This window comes from Sinocyclocheilus anshuiensis, unplaced genomic scaffold, assembly GCF_001515605.1.
Source record: "Sinocyclocheilus anshuiensis isolate Anshui unplaced genomic scaffold, SAMN03320099.WGS_v1.1 scaffold813, whole genome shotgun sequence".
Taxonomy (NCBI): domain Eukaryota; kingdom Metazoa; phylum Chordata; class Actinopteri; order Cypriniformes; family Cyprinidae; genus Sinocyclocheilus; species Sinocyclocheilus anshuiensis.
The window spans coordinates 1594510-1617556 of NW_015540942.1; the positions used below are offsets into that span (position 1 = coordinate 1594510).

At 38.5% G+C, this 23047-nt stretch overlaps 3 protein-coding genes and 1 long non-coding RNA gene across 6 annotated transcripts in view; 2 read left to right on the forward strand and 2 right to left on the reverse strand.

Annotated features, from left to right (window-relative positions):
• Positions 1-209: 209 nt before the first annotated feature.
• On the reverse strand, positions 210-1232 carry LOC107689686 (CD2 antigen cytoplasmic tail-binding protein 2-like). The gene is made up of 3 exons (XM_016487806.1): positions 1104-1232; positions 499-571; positions 210-350 (listed from the first exon to the last, which is right to left on the reverse strand). The coding sequence occupies exons 1-3, from the start codon at positions 1163-1165 to the stop codon at positions 210-212; spliced, it is 276 nt and encodes a 91-aa protein (XP_016343292.1). The 5' UTR covers positions 1166-1232.
• A 2734-nt stretch (positions 1233-3966) lies between these two features.
• LOC107689645 (sesquipedalian-1-like) lies at positions 3967-6334 on the forward strand. 3 transcript variants are annotated; one of them, XM_016487743.1, is made up of 5 exons: positions 3967-4319; positions 4408-4513; positions 4613-4747; positions 5487-5790; positions 5881-6334. In XM_016487743.1, the coding sequence occupies exons 3-5, from the start codon at positions 4667-4669 to the stop codon at positions 6303-6305; spliced, it is 810 nt and encodes a 269-aa protein (XP_016343229.1). In that variant the 5' UTR covers positions 3967-4319; positions 4408-4513; positions 4613-4666; the 3' UTR covers positions 6306-6334. The 3 variants fall into 3 exon arrangements, with proteins under 3 accessions (XP_016343229.1, XP_016343228.1, XP_016343230.1); XM_016487742.1 differs by having other exon boundaries at positions 3967-4513; XM_016487744.1 differs by lacking the exon at positions 4408-4513.
• Positions 6335-10172: 3838 nt separating this feature from the next.
• LOC107689646 (uncharacterized) lies at positions 10173-11047 on the forward strand. Its single transcript, XR_001634357.1, has 2 exons — positions 10173-10270; positions 10961-11047. It is a non-coding gene; the product is annotated as an uncharacterized LOC107689646 (long non-coding RNA).
• A 1961-nt stretch (positions 11048-13008) lies between these two features.
• tbc1d10b (TBC1 domain family, member 10b) overlaps positions 13009-23047 on the reverse strand; it is a 17563-nt gene continuing 7524 nt past the window's right edge. Inside the window, exons 3-9 of the mRNA XM_016487807.1 lie at positions 20931-21030; positions 20715-20822; positions 20352-20458; positions 20107-20125; positions 19042-19219; positions 16774-16928; positions 13009-16686 (exon numbers count right to left, since the gene is read on the reverse strand). Of these exons, the coding sequence (XP_016343293.1) occupies positions 15829-16686; positions 16774-16928; positions 19042-19219; positions 20107-20125; positions 20352-20458; positions 20715-20822; positions 20931-21030 (1525 nt within the window). The 3' untranslated portion in view covers positions 13009-15828. The remainder of the gene's footprint in view (positions 16687-16773; positions 16929-19041; positions 19220-20106; positions 20126-20351; positions 20459-20714; positions 20823-20930; positions 21031-23047) is intronic.

Below are 23047 nucleotides of genomic sequence, written 5' to 3' on the forward strand. Positions count from 1 at the left end.
GTGAACAACGGCTCTGTGTAGTTAATGCTGCTCAATGTGAAAGCACACAGGTGATGGAGATTTACCGCTGATTACAGAACCAACTTTACTGATAAGATGCACGTTAAATATCGTATGCGATTTATCGTGCAGCCCTATATATAGGCTATTAATATTCCCTCACTGGGGGCTGAGCCCCCCTAAAATGAAAATCCTAGAATCGCCCCTGTTCACACACCTTCCACATCATCATTTGCAAGGATGTCATATTTGCTGCTATTTTCTCCAACTTCTCCTTCATCTTCCTCATCACTGTCCAAAGAGTGTTTCTCCTTAAATCTGGATCCTGGGCCACTCACACCATCAACAATCTGGAAAAAGACATTGGATAAAGCAGAAAAGAGCATGAGAGAATTCACAGTACTGCAAAATCTACTACATCAGAATAACAATATGCATGGTAATAACAGGACACTTTCACAACATCTATTTAAATATAAAGAGTTATAAGAAGCCGACCTTCTTCTTTGGAGCATCTTCCAAAGTGATCTCCCCATCTCCATCCTCAAACGTCACTTTCCTTTTCGACATGCTAAAAGAGGCATAAGACATGTGTACGGTGTACTCATCCGAGTATTCTGTGAAAGTTTTATGCTCTAAACATAATGCCGAGACTCCATAACAAATCGAATTAATGAAACCTGTACACATGGAGTGGTGTTGAATTTAAAGACAATTAGAGAGACTTAACAGGAAACCAAATTTATAGCAGCTGACTAGAGGGCACATAACTGCATGCCCACATAGTAAACTCCATATAAAATGAGATATTAAAGCATTAGGTCTATAATTAATACACATCTACAAAATCTCAACAATATATAATAGAACACAACCTAATTTTGGTATCACATTTAATAGTATTTACACCACTGCTGCGCAATGCGCCGAGCTAATGCTGCGAGCGTCCGTGCGGAGCGTGTGCCAGCTAACGTTAGCTAACGCAAGTTATTCAAAAGCCATATAAAATAAACTTCAGCTCGACCGAGACAGACGCTTAACAGACTGGTCAGCTATAAACTAATAGTAATAAGGTAGAAACACATGGTACAATATTTAGTTACCTGGATGTTATTCTCCCCGCTGCGCCATTCAAGCCAACTAAAAAAAACCGGAACAACGTCATTCGTGAGATTCTGGCCAGGTCGCCACCTGGAGGTGAACCGGATCATTCTTCTTCTTCTTCTTCTTCTTCTTCTTCTTCTTGCTATTTATTGGCGGTTGAGAAACAACAAAATGGTGTATTTCCGCCACCAACTGGTATGGAGTGTGGATCAAAATGACACTGCTATTCCTTCAGTTATTTTGTAAAATACATCTCAGTGTACATTGCATTTTTATTTTGTCTAAATGTTGCATTAGAATCCTTCTTTCTGTCTCGTATTTACTTTGAATTCTGTAAAACCACCGACCTTTTTTCTCCTTATCCCAATGTTTTTGCCACCTTCCCTTCAGTCTTTTCTTAATAATACTCTTGATTTCATTCTTACTTAGATTAACAAATTAAGTTAATGTCGTTGTTTTTAACTGCTTCTTTTGCTTCTTTATCTGCAGTTTCATTTCCTTGGATACCAATATGCGCCGGCACCCATACAAATACTAGCCTACTGTAATCCCCATCATTTGAATTCTATATAACGTTTGCATTATTTCCATTAAAATGTCTGGTCTACTTTCCGAGAGACTGTATTGTAAACTAGCCAATGATGAACATGAATCTGTACAAAAATAACTGATTTCAAAGGTCTTATCTCTTCTATCCACTGTATTGCTAGTAATAGTGCAATCATTTCCCCAGGTGAACCGGATTAATGACGCCCACTGCGATTAAAGCACTTCTGTGACCTCACGTCCATCACTTGATCTGCTTGAAGATTTGACAAAAACCTCCTGTTTTACGCTTCCAAATGATTGTTCTGTTATTATTGTTTATGTTACAGTTAACACTAGCTTGTATGCTTCCCGGGAACATCTCACTCTTTGGATACCTTCATCTTCCTCATCACTGTCCAAAGAGTGTTTCTCCTTAAATCTGGATCCTGGGCCACTCACACCATCAACAATCTGTAAAAAGACATTGGATAAAGCAGAAAAGAGCATGAGAGAATTCACAGTACTGCAAAATCTACTACATCAGAATAACAATATGCATGGTAATAACAGGACACTTTCACAACATCTATTTAAATATAAAGAGTTATAAGAAGCCGACCTTCTTCTTTGGAGCATCTTCCAAAGTGATCTCCCCATCTCCATCCTCAAACGTCACTTTCCTTTTCGACATGCTAAAAGAGGCATAAGACATGTGTACGGTGTACTCATCCGAGTATTCTGTGAAAGTTTTATGCTCTAAACATAATGCCGAGACTCCATAACAAATCGAATTAATGAAACCTGTACACATGGAGTGGTGTTGAATTTAAAGACAATTAGAGAGACTTAACAGGAAACCAAATTTATAGCAGCTGACTAGAGGGCACATAACTGCATGCCCACATAGTAAACTCCATATAAAATGAGATATTAAAGCATTAGGTCTATAATTAATACACATCTACAAAATCTCAACAATATATAATAGAACACAACCTAATTTTGGTATCACATTTAATAGTATTTACACCACTGCTGCGCAATGCGCCGAGCTAATGCTGCGAGCGTCCGTGCGGAGCGTGTGCCAGCTAACGTTAGCTAACGCAAGTTATTCAAAAGCCATATAAAATAAACTTCAGCTCGACCGAGACAGACGCTTAACAGACTGGTCAGCTATAAACTAATAGTAATAAGGTAGAAACACATGGTACAATATTTAGTTACCTGGATGTTATTCTCCCCGCTGCGCCATTCAAGCCAACTAAAAAAAACCGGAACAACGTCATTCGTGAGATTCTGGCCAGGTCGCCACCTGGAGGTGAACCGGATCATTCTTCTTCTTCTTCTTCTTCTTCTTCTTCTTCTTGCTATTTATTGGCGGTTGAGAAACAACAAAATGGTGTATTTCCGCCACCAACTGGTATGGAGTGTGGATCAAAATGACACTGCTATTCCTTCAGTTATTTTGTAAAATACATCTCAGTGTACATTGCATTTTTATTTTGTCTAAATGTTGCATTAGAATCCTTCTTTCTGTCTCGTATTTACTTTGAATTCTGTAAAACCACCGACCTTTTTTCTCCTTATCCCAATGTTTTTGCCACCTTCCCTTCAGTCTTTTCTTAATAATACTCTTGATTTCATTCTTACTTAGATTAACAAAATAAGTTAATGTCGTTGTTTTTAACTGCTTCTTTTGCTTCTTTATCTGCAGTTTCATTTCCTTGGATACCAATATGCGCCGGCACCCATACAAATACTAGCCTACTGTAATCCCCATCATTTGAATTCTATATAACGTTTGCATTATTTCCATTAAAATGTCTGGTCTACTTTCCGAGAGACTGTATTGTAAACTAGCCAATGATGAACATGAATCTGTACAAAAATAACTGATTTCAAAGGTCTTATCTCTTCTATCCACTGTATTGCTAGTAATAGTGCAATCATTTCCCCAGGTGAACCGGATTAATGACGCCCACTGCGATTAAAGCACTTCTGTGACCTCACGTCCATCACTTGATCTGCTTGAAGATTTGACAAAAACCTCCTGTTTTACGCTTCCAAATGATTGTTCTGTTATTATTGTTTATGTTACAGTTAACACTAGCTTGTATGCTTCCCGGGAACATCTCACTCTTTGGATAGAGAAAAAACTCTTTATTGTAGGCTAAATATAGTGCGTCTCTATGAAAACTAAATACAAAAAGGTGCATTTGAGAAGCAGAACAGCAGAAACTGTGCAAAAACCACCACTATGCAAATGTACTGTTCTGATATAGTTTCTAGTAAATATTTGATGAGAGCCTGAATTAGAAACATGAATCAGTAATATGCAGAGTACGTTATCTGTTTTTATATATTTATAAGTTTATACTTCCCTCATTTTTTTTGTCCATAAATAAATGCATTAATCGGGGCTGTGAAAGCGCACATGTCGCTGCTGTTTCATCATGAAGTCTAAAGAGAATAGGGCATCGGCTTTTGTTACCAGGAAGTGGGTCGCGTTATTTATATTTCAACACTTGCAAGACCGGCGTGAGGGCGCGCGCTGGTAATACGAAACTTCTAATATCATTCTGTTCTTTACGCGATTTGCCGGGATTGAGGAGCTTGGCCTGAAGTGATGTTTTGCCACTAAGGTTGTATGTAATCCACGATAAATCAACGGAAATACGTCGACAAAAGTAAATTGTTGCACCTGACAAACGCTGAGTCGTTCTGTCACTGTTCCGGTCACAATTCTTTGCCACTTTTGTTTATCCTTTTATAAAGCGCATATTGCTGCTTCAAGAAGGACACAATATTTACGTGGCACTATATTTGTGGCTGACTAGCACGCTGACAGACACAGCATGAACCGGAGAGACAAGTTATTCACGTATGATTTCATACTTAAAAAAAATAAAAATAAAATAAATAAATAATGACTATGGCAAATTTGATTTATCCATGGGTTTTAATTTCTGTTCATGTAAAGCTCGATCGCCCTGTGATCGCGCCAGGACACGGCTGCACGCCAGGTGGCGTTGTAATGAAGATCCATGAAAAGATTCTAACCCACTACCTGTCCTGCACTTCACCTGTAGATAAAGAGGGATACCTCTACAAAAAGGTAGGTACCTGGATTTGTCAATTTACCCACATAATATTAAAAGTAATCTAGAATGCTAGTTTGGATAAACTGACTCATTCTAACCAGTTTAGAGAGTGTTGTGAGTGTCAGATTTGTTTACGATGCAAGTGCTTAGGAAAGTGAAGTACATTATATCTGAGACATCGTATCTTCTTCATGATGCATTACAGACTTTACCTTCAGGATCCTTGTATAGATCCCTTCATGCAAAAACAAATAGATTTATATTTTCTTTGTTTGTTTCAATTTACCTGCTCAATTCAAATTGGAAAATGTACATTTTTAGGTTATTGTACAACATCAAATAAATGGTAAAAGTAAAGATAATAGTGGCAAGCAGGACTATATGATTTGGTAATTAAATGGTTATTTTAAATGATCTCTAATAATAATCTGTTCAATTACCAATATTTCAGAACAAACTAAAAATAAACCACCCTCCTATCTGTAAATTTTACCACGGGAGAAACAGAGTTGTTACACTTATTTGATAGACACTTATAAAAGCAGCCTTTGAGCCATTTCTTTATTAGTGACATTAATTCAGGTTCAGAAAATATCAGTCTTCTGTGCATTACAACAAAATGTTTTCACATCTCCAGTGTTTCTCTGTCCTGTACATTCTAGAATAATTTTCTCCCTCTTTAAATGAGTCGTAATTGCAATGACTTCCTTATCCTACCTGTGTTTGAACTATTACCATATTTCTTTTCTGCAGAGAGAGAGGAACACCACTTACCTGTGCCGCTGGTTTGTGTTGAAGGGGAATCTGCTGTTTTATCAGGAGCGTCCAGGCGATCGTATCCTGCTGGGTGTGATTGTTCTGGAGGGCTGCCTGGTGCAGGCGTGTGAGACAGATGGTCAATTCTGTTTCTCTTTGGTGTTCACTGGACCAGTCCTCCGCACATATAGACTAGCCGCTGATGACCATCTCAGCCAGGAGAGCTGGATCGGTGCACTGTTCTGTGCTAGTCACTTCTACCTTTCCATGATTGTCAGAGACCTGGAGAGACGCTACGAAGGTGAGTTTATGTATATGTGTTTTCTGTGTCTACTGGCTTGAACACAATTAACATGTCTGATTGAAGTTTTACATGCTCTTAACAAAACAGAAGCTAGAAGAGACAAAGGCCTTTGTGATTCCATCCAGACCTCTGCAGTGACTTCTACACCCAATAAGATAATGGCTTCCTGGAACACAGGACAACCCTATTTCCTACATGGGACTTCCATAGTGCCTAGAGATGGGCGGAGCTACAGCACCAGTTCTGTACCACCTCCATCTATGCCGAACAGACCCATCAGCTATAGTCTTCATGCCCCTCCTATTCAATTCAAGACTACCAATAAGCGATCTCCAAAGCTCTGGCCCAAGACAAATGCCCATGTCACACCCTTAAATGGTCCGGCACCATCTTTTGGGAAGTGGCCTGTTGTGGGCTTTGATCCTTTGGAAGAGTTTAGTAAAATGCATGAGTACTATGGAAATGAGATTAAGCAACTAAGAGCTGATTGGCTGAGGAAGAAGCGTGAGTAAGTGGGATACATTGAGGAAGACCTCATTGACCTTGGCTAGAGTAGCATCTGAACCTATCACATATGTATTTGTTCATGTTGTCGTCTAAATAGTAAATCTTGTTCTAAACAATAGACTGATGAATGTATTAAAGATGCAGTAAATGTAATATTGCAGTAGTAGAATCCTGCTGTCTTTTTAATTTTATGAAGGTAGGGTTGAGCGATGTCTACCAAATTGGCATTGGACGATGTCTACAGTGAAACATCGTGATGGATGATGACATCGGGGGGGAATCCATATGCAGAAAGGCATGGAAAACAAATAACGTGTTCTACGTTGTTCTTGTCTAACAGGACAATGGCGAATGATTTGCAGATACTGAGCACCACTGACAAATATCTAATCTTGTAAAATGTGTGTGGTAGGTAAGGCCGCTCCGTAGTATAGAGTCCGTGTGATCGCGAATCTCGAAATTGAAAGTAAAATGAGAGCGCGCATTTGAAAGCGGTTTCAATGCCCTGCATATTAGTAGCGGCTCCCTGATGCCTGCAATTTATATACAGTATAATTACCCAACGATATAATTGCGAGAGAAAGTATTGAAATATTTTTTTATCCTCCCATCTCGTAGGCTATTTATTCCCTTTAGGGGTTCCGTAGTACACTTAATTTCCTTTCCGAACACGGAATTGGGATGCGGCGGATTGCGGGGGGTATGGGGGGGATCACGATGCCGGCTCAACATCGTGATGTCTGCCAGCCATCGGCGATGGACGATGACATCGTCTATCGGCCCAACCAAGGTATGCAGATTAGCACTGACTGACACCGATCTTGTGCGTTTCTCATTTCCTCTCTGTGGTCTCTCAGCCTAGTTCCTTCTCGCTTGAATTGTCATAAAACAGACCCAAAACACCAGTAGCTTTACCCCCAGCATTTAACCTAACTACGTGCAGACATTTACAATGGCAAAATTTCTTATTGGATCCAAAGTATTTCATATACGTTCAAATGAAGTTTGATTAGAGATTACATATTAGTTGTAGAGCTGTGAATGCTCGATAATAATTAATATTTAATTTATTGTTAGATCTTTTAAAATGTACTGAGGGAGCCTAATCACTAATGTGATCTCGTGAAGAGGGCAACACAAGTGACTGTTTAGTTCTAACTTGCAGAACTTAATTCACACAGTTCAGGAGGCTTCGTAAACAAACTTAAATACACGCCCCTTCTATTCTTCCTCTTTCACAACGTCTCATTTCTGTGGGGATGTAGATGTACCTTTTTTCTTTTAGTTTCTAGTTCACTCAACACATTTGGAACATTTAACACATTATTTAAAAAGCAACAGTTTTATATTGCAGCCATATCAGTAAACATCAAAATAAACTGTAAAGTCTGTGTGCATTAAGCATTTCAGTAACGCAGCTCTATACTGTAGGTCACCAGAGGGCACTGCATTTCACCAACAGTACCTTCATTCAGGCATGCTTCATTCACAGGGTCACTAGTTGCTTTACAACTGATATTTTATTACATAATGTTATATGTGTAATTATATATGGATGATATCAGTAATGTTGAATGTGTTTTATTGTATAAATGTTTTATATATTCACAGTTTCTATAACCATCATGCTCGATGCATTGTCTTAATTTAATATAGATAAATTTTGTGTTAATAATACATTTGATTTGATGCATTTTGATGATAATTTGTTCAGAGAAAAATTTGATTATTTTATCTAGTATTTATCCTCTAATGTACATTATAATCAACTCTGTAAAAATAGGTTTAATTTAATAAGTTACATTTTGAGTGTATTTCAGCACTGCATATTGCACAGCATCAGTAAGAACATTTTTAAAAACAGTAGGGTTGTTTGATGTTAGTACGTTAGTATACATTTTATTTTACTTTACTCAACTTTTATTGTGAACTGTTGTTTTATTGTATCAATCAAACTAGAATAAAAGTCCTAATAAATTGTTCTGTTAAGATCTTAATGTTATTTTATTTGATTTATTTTTAATGTGGACAAATTCATCTCTTCATCACCAGATATTTTGGGTTGTATAATGATTCATAAAACCACGTTATGAAGTTTTATGTGGATTCTGTGACATACATCAAAGCTCTGACAACAAAAAACTACAAACGCCTTAAGTGTTGGATGCAACATGAAGCTCCTCATTTCAACCATAACCTCTGCACACTGCAGACTTCAGGTATGTCAAACACCTACAGCGATGATGTGGCCTTTTTCACCTCATCCGGATTCCAGTCATCTCTGCCGTGATAAACAGCTTTGACGATACATGTCAGAGTAGATCACGTTACATGTAACGTCCTGTACGTATAGACATGTACACTTTGACAGTCCATAAACAAAACAAAGATGACTGACACCGTGGCCTACACTATGAAGATCTAAATCACAGATGTATACACAACCTGATCGGTCATCAGTCAGACATACTTGAAAAGGGTCTACAATTAACTTGTTTAAGAAAACCCTTCTGACATGAAATATCTCAGATCAAGGCCTACACTTCCTCTGACCCAGGCTTTCCTTCCCCTCCCTGTTGATCTCTCATACACTCTTTGAATGCTGTTCCACCATATATAGTTATAGGAGGGGTGTATTAATATAGCATAGGCTATACCATATCTAATTTGAGAACCAGTCTAATCATTCAGCTGCTTTTTCAATGTTATCAATGTATGGAAATACAAGAAAATTAAATGCTTTAAGTGTATGTATGCATTTCCTTTTCAAGTTTGTTATTACCTTAAGCTCAGACTCACAAGGTATCAAATGAGCCTAAATGAGGAAAAGAATGCAAAACAAACTCTTGGATTGCTATAAGTGGACAAGGAAGTGACAGATGGATTAAACAGAGAAGAAAAGGAGAGCGCAAGGAGCAGACAAGTTTGTTTGGCTATTTTGGTCACTCTCAACTGTCCATTGCCCCCGCCTTTCCAAAAGAACCTGTATTAAGCCTCAGATTTCCCTTCATGCGTGTCCCATACCAAACCCTCAATGGGATGCATTGTGTTGATCATCTCAAACTGAAAGAAAAGACGATAATTACGTGGCCATACACAGAGCAGCTTCCCTTGTGCCATCACAAACTGCGTCTCACTGTGACTGCAGAGTAACCGAGCAAGGTCAAAGAGCTCCAGGGAGAGAGAGTGCTGAATTTGGGCATGGCCATGTGGAGGGGTGAGGTGGGTGGGGGTACTTGGACCCAAATCTTATGGTATCACTATACTAGGAAAGGCATTAAAAGCTATTTTTGATTAGGGCTGATTTGGAAAGAGGTGACAAGATGGCAAGGGTTAAGATGCCACAACAGTCTCTTATATATCAGATGGGGGCGTGTACACACATATGAACAAGATAATCATTGGCTCAAAAAATCTCAGGATTTACATCAATCAGTATCTTTTATTGCAACCTCCCCCATCCCAACCCCAGAATTCAGATGTAACAATGAAAACCAAATATTGATCCGCCACTAATCTAAATAGGGGTGGGAGTCGAGTCCCCCAAAGTGTCTATGATTACAACCCATTCTTTTCAAATTGCTTGAGTTATGTGATTGTGTGAAGTTCAAACGGTCCCTTACGTCTCCATGTCCTTATTAGTCTACGTGAGAGACGCAGACTGCTGCCATCAGTATCAGATTCATCCAATTCCAAGACTCCAATAGCTATTTCTGAGAACTGTAAGATGATAGTGCATCCCACCCTATGTTCCTTCATCACTTTACCCCTACCTCATCTCTCTCCCCTTTCATAGTTTTCCCTGTCTCTATTTCTTTCCTCTGTCTTTTTCCCAAGCCACACTTAAGGTTGGATCTATAATTAGCAAGGGGCCTTCAGCAGTATATAAGCCGCCCAGGAACAAGTCACTACACGGCTTCAGTCTTCACTTCTTGAGCTTCTTAGACTTCACACATACCGTCTCAGCATGGTGAGTAACCTGAACCTTAGATGTTACCTGGCCACACCATCTAGGTGGACACATAGGAACCAAGGACATAATGCCTCGGTCTCAGAAGGGTTGAATGGAAGAGAGCTTGCATTTTGAATCAGCGTCTGATTCTTGGATAATTGAACTGTGGACTTATAATAACTTTAACAGGATTTGATAAACTGGGGATGAAGCTGTTCTTTCTGAACCTGTGTTGTTGGAACCAGGACCAGCGGTTATAAACCATTAAACTGAGTGGTTTTGCTTTTTCTTCCCATGAAATATGGGATTTTTTTATTTTTATTTTATTTTATGAAAGATGCCAAATTAAGAAAATATAGAATATTTCAAGTTTCACCAGAAAGCATAATATGCTAACGTAAAGCTAATGAATACGGTTTTATTAATCATTGAGGAGTGTCCTATGCAAAGGTCATTATTTGGATGTATATCACATGTAAAAATGTGTGTTTCATTAGAATGTGGCTGAACGGGGTTTTATTAACAATAAATATGTTAAAATGTCTTATGAATGAGAGTCTTGTGTCTCTAAGCTATGTGTGGCACTGCAATGTGAGTGTCTGATTTTCTGTTTTTCAAATTATGTCATCATGTATTATTGTTAACAACACAGAGGAAATATGCACTATTCAGCTGTACTGAATGTAAAAAAACCCAAATTCTTTCTAGTCACCCAAGAAGGCCAAGAGGAGGGCAGGAGGAGGAGAGGGTTCCTCCAATGTCTTCTCCATGTTTGAGCAGAGCCAGATTCAGGAGTACAAAGAGGTAAATATTTTTTCAGATCTTATAATGTTCACCTGTACTTACACTTTCATTATGGGATTGATTTAATTTTTAACACAATACAACAAGCATACCAATTTACCTGTGTCAGATACATTGGTACTTAATAGACGTCATATTTTTAGGTCATTTATATTGGGAGGAAAATGAATAAATAAATAAATTATATATATATGTGTGTGTGTGTGTGTAGTTACATTCTATCACTTTATTATGTATTATCAAACTCCAAATGAGATTGCTGGGGGTAAATGTTACCAGACATCAGTTCAGTGCAACAAATTACCACTGCGACTTATCACAGAGGTTGCTTCTGAACTGGAATTCTAATGCTAATATAATAAAATTTTGTTATCAGGTCAAAACTTATCTATGTTAAGGCTTGTTTGATGGTCAGTACAGCAACTGGACTGAGTCAGCAGATCAACACCATCTAGTCTTTTTGTCTTGTCTGCTAATATCCCAAAAAAGAGCCGCTTCTCTGCCCTCCCATCTGTCAGGCATTTCTGATCCCAATGGGATGGCAGCTGAAGATCATAGTGCATGCCAGAAGAACAGAAAGAGATCATGTGAAATATATGATGAACAAAATAAAGGAGAAAGGAAAATGGAAATAAAGCATAGTTTAAGGGTAGTTGCAGGAAAGGAACATTAAATGCGTATTAGAATTCTGAGTGGACCTTGAAATGACAGATAATGCACAAAAGACCAGAAAAAAAAACTGATTTACCAGTTGACCATACTTTCGGTTCTTAAACATTGTGATTACTCTAAATTAATATAATTATCTCAGACACTAAGTAAAAAAGTATGTACGTACATGCTAAATGGGTGAGGTGACTGGAATTAGCGTCAGGCTAGTGCGAGTGAGCTAAGTAAGGATGTGAAGTGGTTTGAATGGTTTATTAATAAATGATACAGCCTTCTCAAGCAAACTGTGAATAAAACATCTTTTTGTAATGCTGTGTCTGCTGGCTATGTGTGATAGGCGGGATAAAACGGTCTCATCTGTAATTACAGAGCATAGAGACGGTAATATAAGTTATGGAAGATTACATAAGACTGCAGGTCTATGATGCAGTAAATCACAAGGGTGACCAGCAGTATGAAAACATACTGAGAGCATGATATCTGCTGGACAATGACAGTACTACAACTGCAATAGCATAGCTACTCCGTCACATTCACATCATTCCGATAAGTTTTTTTCCGATAATATTTTCAGCATTAACTGCTCGTTTTCTAATTATTAATGGAGTAAAATGTTCCAATTTGACCAAAAAAGCACTTGTTTAAAACTGTGAATTTCTGATTTAACATTTAAACCAGTAAAATTGGTTTTATACCCTTTTAAATGAATAACTAAGAGCCCAAACTACAAGTTGATGTAGATATTAAAGGTCTTAAACCAAAAACTGATTTGTTTTATTACGTTCTCAAGCATATTTATTTATTGGTTAAGGGTTGTAATGCACACTCAATCAGACAACACAGCAAAATAAAACCCTACCAAGGTTATACAAGACCACCTTGTCAGGGTGTATCGCTTATACGTTACCTTCATTTGACCGAAACAAATCGCGCCATTCCTTGTAGTCTCTGTGCGCGCGCTTGGAGTCAGTTCCATACGAGCAAAAAATTGCTTTAGGCACATTTCCACATAAGGTTAACATTCATAAGGAATTTCTTATTTGAAAAAAAAAAAAAAGGTTTTCGATTAAACAGCACCCAACACCCTTTAGTTACCTGAGGGGGAAAAAACCCTTTGGATATGTATCCAAGCACATGACGCATGAATCACGTAACCCGAACATAACACAAAACCTCACAATTTCGTCGTAAGGTGACTAATTCACTGTATCACAATAGTTCCATGTCACTTAAAATAACTCATTACATTAACAGAAAGAAACACACTCTTGAGGGAGATTTTAATATATTATGATTTATTATTCATCACAACTGCAATTATTAAATACACTGTGAACTTCCTCTTCTGCAGTTTTACAACAACTGTCTTCATCTATGAATTTATTTCATTCTCAACTGTAAATGGTTTCATGTAAACATAAAAACAAGCATGAGACATACAAAGGACAGGATGAGAGAACTAACCTAAACACATTAAAATGAAAATTAAAATGATTTAAAATTAATTTTACAACAATCCTACAACATACATTGGGTCATATTCACCAATGCATAAATCCATAAGACAAATCAAACTACTTTACACCCAGTCCCAGCTGTCTCAAGAGTGTTAGTAAACCAACACTGGATGGCCTTGCATTAATTATTGGTGAGCACAGCGTCCAAACCATTTTAAGTCCACCTGTCGTACCCTTGGTTGGCAATATAGACAAGATGGTGTTAGTGAAGGTGGCCTGACAGGCGCAAAACCAGGTTTATGCTAATGCTTGGAACTTAGAGCAATTCTTCAGGATAATAAGACATCCCACTCCACCTTTCCTTCAACATTTCCAGTGCTGCTGTCAACAGTGAAGGTAGTCTGAGCCCCCTGCTGGCCACAACATAAATGTCAACATCTACATTGTGCCATAGTTAGGACCATAAAATTTGCATAGACATAATTTGCTTGCTTTCCATTTGAACAGTAGTGCCTTTAGAGGAAGCAACGACCACTGAGGTCAGTGAGGGCACCACTGACAGGTGAGGCGGAGGTTTGACCCCCTGCAGTTGAGACTGAACAAGTCCAGGAAACACAGGAGACACCATTAAAACATTGACAGAGAATTTGGCTACCATATTGCAACCTAGAAACCACTTCAGGTCTCTTCTGTCTTGACAGAAAATACTATATATCAAGTAGGAGTTTAGTAAGTATGGTCCAATCACCTGGTGAATGTATCAGAATAATTCATAATACTGAGGGGTCAGTGCATTACGTTGGGAGTTCAATTCGCCAGTGTTCACTTCACATCAAGAGTAACACTGTTTGGGTGAAACTTTTGTTAGGGACTGTATTTTACATGTTTAATTAACACAAAAATGCCTATGCATTATTGCATACATTTTATTGATCCGTTCCTTTTCTCTTTGGGATCACTTGCCCCTTCAATAGGACATAATAATAATAATAATAATAATAATAATAATAATAATAATAAAAGATCAGAATGAAATAATAATCAGTATGAAATCACCATCTCCCATAACACAAATACTGCAGTAATATTAGACAAGCTAGTGATTATAACATGTCTAAAATAAATAACTGCTTGTTTTTGTTCTCCAGGATGTTGGGAGAAAAATGTGCAAAAATAATTTTCAGCGCTTAAAAATAAACGAAAAATAAATCCTGTGATTAAATACATCGCTCTCCTAAAACCAAGCTCACTGCCATTCCAGTCTACCAGGCCTCTGCATACTTGCAGAGAAAAATAAAAAATCTAATTCAAAACAAAACTAATAGTAGCTGTAATAGATAGTATATGGTTTCATCCTATTAAATTAATAGTTTATACATCAAAATATTACAGCTTGAAGTCAAGAGCTTCAAAGGTCAAAGGTTAATGCTACAGTGCTGCACCAAACCCTTCCCATCCAACAAGGCGCAGACTTAAGGAGTCATGTGAGCTGGATTAGCAAGTGCCCTACATTAACAAACCGATCAAGGTTAGTGGTGAAAATCAACAGGCCTCAGTGCATACATTTATTAAAATCCTAGTCTGAACTCTACATCCATATCAACATCAAGATCATCAACATCAAACCACACAGATATCTGGAGTGACTGACACGCTTGGCAGAATTGAACGTTTACTGCACTTTATGTGATGCAATTTATTTGAAAAAGAAGAAAGAAAAACATCAAATAAGCTCTTTGGCGTCAAAAGGACATTTTAGGTGAGGCTGATGTAATGATGGATTGAGAGTCTTAGAGCGGAGAGAGACAGGTACACGAACCATGAACAGTTTTAATTTCCTTTTAGTAATTATGTTGACTTGGATATTCAAATTCTTTTAAAATGGATAGTTAAAAGTGGCTCTTTCCACTGTTTTAAAGGAGAACGTACCTTTCCCCCCCAGTTCAATTTAGCTCCTCCACTCCCCCTAACACTTAATTCCTCTTACAAGAGCGCGACTGTAAGGACGAGCTCCTTTGAGAGATTGAAAAGAGAGAAGAAAGACGAGACCGGTCTGCAGCACGAGACTGTGACACCATTCACTACACTGCCAAGGCACAGACATACAAGAGCACACAAACACACTCTAACAATCAACAGTACAATGAATAAATAGGTCCTCCAGAACACTCAGAGATAAGTTATTACTAGTCACCGCCATGCTTTTCTCGCCACAGAAGAGTTTTATTCAGGTATTCTGGTTGAGACACCTCTCGGGTGATGGGCAGAGGGGGATTGTGGGGCTAGACTGGCACAGATGGCACTAGAGGTCTATGTACACCATGGCACCCAGTACAATAGAATTGACTACTAATTATATGGCTGATCTTATCAATTCAGATATCCACCTTCAAAAAAACTAATAAAAGGCTAAGTAATAAATGCCTTTGCATTTAAGTGCAGATGAGATGATGAGAGACGTGGGGCAGATGCAGTGATCCACTTATTCTTGTGAAATGAGTACTTGAGATGAAATGGACATTCCAGGTGATTCGCTCTCTGTCTCTCTTACTCTTTGCACCAGTCTACAGCCGTTTTGATTCCTTGTCCTCTTTTTTCCGCCATTCTCATGCTTTTCCTCTTGCTGAACGAGAGACGGGGCAGGAATTAGGCCAAATCTTTTGCTGCTGCAGCTCCGTTCTTCTCCTCAGTCTCTCCTCCTCCCCCTTTGTCTTTTTTCTTACCCCCCTTCTCCTTTTTCTTCTCTTTCTCAGCTTTCTCCTTCTTCTTCATCCTTTCTTTATCGGTTTTCTCCTTCTCTTTCTTCTCCTGTGATTTTTGCTTCTCCTCCTCTTTCTCTCGCTTCTTGTCCTCCTTGGTTTTCTTTTTCTTTTTTCCATCTTCCTCCACTGCCGTTTTTGCGGTTTCTGGGCAAGGTGGTAATGGGGCGTTGTTTGCGGTGGGCGATGGGATTGTGGGGGTGATATGTTCAGAGACGACTTTAGGTGACAGCTGGAGCATACGTGTGCTGGACGCGTGTGCAGTTGGAGCCGGTGGTGTGGTAGTAGATGATGTTGTAGCTAGCGGACTGGGCCCATGTGGCACTGGCGGCCGCACACTGGCTCCAGCGTTAGAGGCAGATGGCACAGGAGGTTTTGAGGCCACTGCACTGATGCCGCCCCCAAGGGGCTGCAGTGGGACGATATCCTGGCCCAAGCTGCCAGAAGTGGAGCCCTTCTTGTTCTTTGAGTGGAATGGCATCTTGGACTTTCTAAGACCAGAAAGTGACAGGAGGCTTGATGATGCACGTAAGGGTCCAGGGGGAGGGACATGACCGCCCAGGAACAACAGGCTGCCACCAGAACTGATTGCAGCAGCCCGGTGTTTCTGCTCGAAGATGGCCCGTGTTCCGTGTAAACGGCGACCCGGTTGGTGAGTCAACTCTCCACGAGATTCCCGCCACTTGCGCACCTGAATACTGCACTCCCTCTCAATGAGGGCCTCCGTCACAGACAGAGTGATCACCTGAAAACAGAGTAGAGAGTAAGAGGAAGGATAAGGCATATTCTACTGCTACTTCTCTATTGCGTGTTCTCTCGTAAGAGCACGCACCTCTTGCACCAGAACTTCCTCCCTGATAGCTTCAGGTGGGATGTTCCTCAGTCGCTCCATGGTCTCGTACATGCCCTGTATCTCACGGAGCTTATCCACAGACCCCAACATCTGCTTGAGTAACACCAGACCCACCCTGAACACAATCTTCACTCCTGACAAACAACGCGGAAAAAAAAAAATACAACTTTAACTGTAAAGGGGTCATATGATGCGATTTCAATTTTTCCTTTCTCTTTGGAGTGTTACAAGCTCTTGGTGCATAAAGAAGATTTGTAAAGTTGCAAAGACTAAAGTCTCAAATCCAAAGAGATATTCTTTATAAAAGTTAAGAGTCAGCCATGCCTACCTAAAACGGCTCGTTCTAACACACCCCCACATACCTACGTCGCTATGTGGGAAGATTTGCATAACGCCGCCCAAATGTTCACGCAAAGAAAGAAGGTGTAACTTTTATTCTCGCTGTAGTATTGTTGTTGCCGCCGCCGCCATGTCGTGAAGACGCTGTGTGTTTCGTTGTGAGAGCGAAACTACTTTGTTTGGCCTTCCAAAAGAGGACGATATCTGCTTCGTCATGCTTGGAGCTGATCCGTGCTGGTCGCTGAGGAAATACATCAACTTTGTGCTGTGGATCACCGGATCGGCTTTCACCGTGGACGAAGCGGAGTCCAGCCTGCCGCCTCTGCTCACTCAGCCCTCCGGCCATTCCTCACTCTAGGCCGCCGCCACTCACTCAAGGCCGCGGTGTGTGACGCTGTGTTTCATTGTGAAAGCGAAACTACTTTGTTTGGCCTTCCAAAAATGGACACGACTAGAAAACTGCGATAAGCGATATTATTGACCATTTTATGCCACTGAATATATAATCATAATGTAACGGCATAATAATGCAAGAAGGCCTACACACTTCCAAATGACAACAAATGTTTAATTTTTAAGAATATTTAGATCATGGAAATTATAAAAATATTAGATACCTTAAAAAACCTGAATAAATAGTAAATAAACATTTTCTAACAAAAAGTGCAAAGTAACAAGTAGAAAAAAAGAAAAATGCACAAAGAACTTGTATGGAGATTTTTCCATCTACAGATTTTCCCCTGACCTTCTTTTCACTGTAAATTAAGGGTACACACTATTGCTGAAAAACACAAAGGCACAGATCCCTAAACAAGACCATATCTGCAGATGAAACTTTTTTGTAGAAGCATTTTTTACATTTGAACTAGCACCTCATGACTACACCACGTTATGTTCGAGAAGCTGCTAAAGACACAGGCGCAAATAGAATGTAATTTTTAAGTAAATATAATGGGCGATGTGTCAATACTAGATGCAGATTGCTGCAATATAAATGGCTCATGAGGATATATATTACCCCGGTTAAATTACATATGTTTAATCCAAATATTCCTGACAGTTGCTTAAAATGTAAACAAGAAATTGGAACCCTTTACCACTGCATGTGGGAGTGTATTGAGATTCAAAAATTTTGGAAGAATACTCTTGTTATGATTGGTAAATTGACTGAAGAAAATGTTCCTTGTGATCCCAAATTCTGTTTATTTCATATATACCCAGTAAATTGTGGTGAACACCAATAAACGCAAACTAATTGACTTTAAATAGTTTTTCTTAATATTGTTCTTTTTAGCAACATCATATGACCCCTTTAAAGAATTACATATACCAAAAAAGTACGCACATTTTACATGCAAGTATGTCAGAGTTTAAAAGTTCATTTATAATGTCACAAAAGATTTCTATTTCAAATAAATGTTGTTCTGAACTTTATTTCATTTTCTATTTCTTTTCATAGAATCCTGGAAAAAATGCATCACGGTTTCCAGAAAAATATTTATAATAACTGTTTCTTGAGCATCAAATCAGCATATTAGAATGAATAAAAGATCATGGGACACCGAAGACAGGAGTAATTGCTGCTGAAAATTCAGCTGTCATCACAGGAATAAATTACTTATAATAAATTAATTTACAGGAATAAACAGACAAAAATAAATGGTTATTTTAAATTGTAATAATATTTCACAACATTTTAGCTCAAATAAATGCAGCCTTTGTACGCATAAAAGATTTCTGTCAAAACCTTTAAAAAAAACATTACCATTATATTAAATTATTTCAAATTTGAAGTCATGTTTAATTTAAACCGATAAATAATTTGCACAAACATAACAATTTTTAACTCCATACAGTAAAAGCATCACTTATCACAGGTGCTTTTATTCTCTAATGTGTATGACTGACCTTCACAGAAGAACATGTCCCAGACACGCAGGACACAAGACCAAGGCAGCGTACGGGAGAAAATGCACATAAACCACTCTGTCATGTACAAGATGGGGTCGATCTTAAATTTCTTCAGGTGACGGTAAGCCATGGGACAAACTCTCCTCAGAAGAGAGAAAAAAATATCTCCGTCCAGCTGAATAACACACACACACACACACACACAGAGAGAGACACACTGATTAATGGAAGTCTGGACAATAAAAAATGCTGATATTTATTTCTGTGGTATGTATATATAAAAACGATTATTATTTTTAATTAGTGTTCTGTTTGAATTGCAAGATATAATTTGCTTAGATATTAGGCATAGATATATCCCCCAATATATAAATAGGGTTGGGTATCGTTTGGGTTTTTTTCGATACCGGTGCCAAATCGATACTTTTAAAACAGTTCGATACTGAACCGATACTTATAAAAAAATAAATAAAGAAAAATTCCCCCAAAAATTATGGATTGGCCATTAGCACTATAAACACATGATGTCTGTTTCATTCATACTGGATGCCAGAGGGCGCCCTCGCACAGAAAATCCACATATCCAGTCACAGAAGTAGCAGAACTCGTGACCCTCCAGGAAATACCTTATTTGGACAAAGGCATTTCTATTATAGCTGTAACTGAGTAAACAGAACATATAAACGTTTTGAATGATAAAACAAAGACAGTAAACACACGACTGCGACAATATAGTTTGTGTTATTCAAGCCATCTCTGGTATTTTCATAACAATTAAGTATATTTATAATCCATTGCTAATCGATGTATTCTTTTAAAATTAGCCTATGGAATATATTTTCTGCCTCATCAGGGCTGTACGTTAACTTTTTTTTCACATAGCACTGGTGCTACAGAGGTTGAAAGTTTTGTAGCACAGGCGGTGATGATGCTTCTTACGTTCGTTTCGGAGAACCAGAGGACAAATATTTAAATCGATCGCTCAGGCATGGCACCGAAATGTGCGTTCTGATTCGGTTCTAGTACATACTGGTTACATAGGTACCGGTGCCATATTGGAACCGGGTTTTGGTACCCAACCCTATATATAAAAGAAAAAATGAGAAGCAGAGGTGAAGTAAAAGTGTGGGAAGTATAAAACTGAGGCTATCTGGTATCAATATGCACACTATGCAGTGAATACAGACTAATAGACTAAAAAACAAAGAAGGAAAAAATCTCTTCCTTCAGTTTCTCAGATTGTGCAATGCTCGAAATAAAAGCCTTACATCACCCTTTCCCTTGATAAAACCCTCATCTGCATTTACCCATGTCCTCCCCGAGCAGCAAACATCTCGTGGAATGGGAACTGCCTGTGCAAGTCCTTCTCTATGATGTCCAACCACTTCGGATCTCCCTGGTCTTTCTCCAATTCCTGAGAGAAAAGAAAAGTGTAAAATAAGAAAAGAAGAGTGTGTTGAGCAGATAAACTGAGATTTACATGACATGCTAAGTAAGCACAAGAACATTTAAAAGTGAGACAGAGCTCCAGATTGTATGACTATTATTCTTGACAGTGCAACAAAGTGTTGTTATTGGTCACTGCTTTACAGCAACAGCATATGAACTTGGGAGAAGTCGATTTAGCACCATGACTGTTTTCACAGAAGACGTATCAAACCTGACCGTACCTCAAACTTTCCAGGATTGGACTCAAGGAGCTCCTGGCTGTTGGAGAGCAGCTGCCAGGCTTTACATCTGAGTGAGGAGGGGATTCCTTTCCTGCAGCGCACTTTCACCTGCATCACAAAGAAAACATAACTCAGCATGTATAAACCTTCATAGGCACAGCATTTTCTATTCCTAGTCAGTAATGCCTTCCGTGACCCTTTAAGTGAGAAACAGACCTTTGGAAAGCGTCGAGATATCCATTTGTCCCAGTTTCTGAACATGTCCAACCATTTCATCTCTCTCTGCCTTGCCACGGCCACAGCGATGTCCGCCTCACTACAACACAGAGAGGGATTCACAAACACAAACCACACACAACAAATAAACCTATAAACACCCACCCAGACACCCAGCACCCTGAGATAATGTTGAGCTTCTGACAAATGTCTCAAATCCTGAGAGGGTTTATATTGAATCTAAGAGAACAGACACCTTTAAAACTAACCAGAAACTAATCAGAAACCCCTGAAATCTTGTTATTGGTGAATTAATAATGACAAAGAGTTTTGTACCAAGTTAACAAATATAACACTGCACAGTAGTGATACCAGACCAGAAGCGACTGACACCAGAGATAGAAACTCCAGTCTGAGGCTCGGATTTGAGTCCTACTTAAAGGCGAAGTATGCAATTTCTGCACCACCAAACAGAATTGTAAAAATAATAATGTTTTATAATGACAGACACTGTCATTCTAGTCTATCATTGTTAAAAACGATAGTAAGCCAATGTCGTTATTTGTGCTGGTCGTGATGCTCAGACACACAGTGCACAGTTTTAAATAGCAGCACAAAGCCAATATTTGCACTATTCGGGAAACCTTTTAGAAAAAAAAAAATGTCTTGACTTAAGTTAACGTCAGCCTTCACTTGAATTCTAAAGTACTAGAAATCAGAAAACGTTGTGAACAAGTCAGTAGCTTACAGGCAAGAAATTATGTCTCTGAAAATAGCTACACTGTTTAGATGTACTGAATTTAATACAACTAATAAAAATTAGTGATATCTTCTGATATGAAGTAACAAATCTGAAATCGGACATATTTCTATACCTGTTTGACAAACAAGGAAATACCCTAAAATAATAAAGCAATAAGCCCCGTGAAGCCATGGTTTACAGTGAATTTATAACAGCGAAGGGGCGTTGTTAGGCACGACGTGAAGCGGAAATTCACTGTAAACCACAGCTTCACGGGGCTTATTGCTTTCATAAAACAGTTATTCCATATACGTAGTAAGGTTTCACAAAATAAAACAGAGCAAATAAAGTGTAATGATATAAATAAAAACAGTATTCTTCCACCAAACAATGCAGTTCCTCAGAATCAGTTGTGGTTGCAACAAAGTGGTTGCCGAGCAACACACAAATGTAAACAAAGGTGTATGTTTGTAGAGTAATTTACAACAGCTTCGAACGTGGCTCAGTCAATCAGAATCAAGGACCGGAACTATTAGTTTTATAATATTTATTTTTTAAATATAAAAAATAATTATAATATTTTTTAAAAAACAAATCTGTAGCAAATATGAGACTTTTTGTAAATAGGCTTTGAGATTTTTTTTGCCTTGAAACTTCACAAGATGCCACATCAGGTACTTGTGAACTTGTCTGATTGACACAATGGCTTACAAACAAAAATAGCAGAAAACTAAATCTGACAAACAGCACGCCAACCATATGAGAAAGTCTAATTTAAGACTAACCCACATCGACCAATTTTAAATAGTCGAAAAAGCATGTGGTGGTTAATAAGTTCATGCTGAACAGGAATAAAAATAAGGAAACGTCCAAATGTAAACGATAGTGTTAGTGCCCATTTTAGCAGAATTAGTCAGTACTAGAGATAAAGCAGAGACAGTCGGGGGAAGAGAGAGACAAAAAGAGAGACAGTCAGTGCACTCTGACTCAGACAAGCCCTCTCATCACGATCTGAGTCACTCACAACAAACACATAAAGGACACAGAGAGGGAGCAAGAGAGATGGACACAGGAAAAATGCACGAAATGCTCATCCTGCTCTTGGTTGTAGGCATGAATTATTAATATCCCAGCAGCACTCTTCACATCAGGTGCTGCCAATTACCCTACCATTCACATCCATTATAAATGCTTACTCTGATTTATCAAACCAAGGAATGAACTAGAGCCATACCCTAGAATGTGAATAATTAAATAATACAAAATATATCAGTTTCAATTTAAACTATATATATAAAAATTTCAATTATATAAATAATGAACCTCAAACACAACTACGGTCAATCAAATCGTTTCTTAATCTTTATGGGGCTGG

Excerpts from the sequence above, each read along its gene's own strand:
- LOC107689686 (XM_016487806.1), bottom strand. The coding sequence starts at position 1,165 with ATGACGTTGTTCCGGTTTTTTTTAGTTGGCTTGAATGGCGCAGCGGGG. Across the intron at positions 572-1,103 it reads GCGGGGAGAATAACATCCAG|CATGTCGAAAAGGAAAGTGA; the intron begins GTAACTAAATAT and ends TGCCTCTTTTAG. Across the intron at positions 351-498 it reads AAGATGCTCCAAAGAAGAAG|ATTGTTGATGGTGTGAGTGG; the intron begins GTCGGCTTCTTA and ends GTCTTTTTCCAG.
- LOC107689645 (XM_016487742.1), top strand. The coding sequence starts at position 4,667 with ATGAAGATCCATGAAAAGATTCTAACCCACTACCTGTCCTGCACTTCA. Across the intron at positions 4,748-5,486 it reads AGGGATACCTCTACAAAAAG|AGAGAGAGGAACACCACTTA; the intron begins GTAGGTACCTGG and ends TCTTTTCTGCAG. Across the intron at positions 5,791-5,880 it reads CCTGGAGAGACGCTACGAAG|AAGCTAGAAGAGACAAAGGC; the intron begins GTGAGTTTATGT and ends TTAACAAAACAG.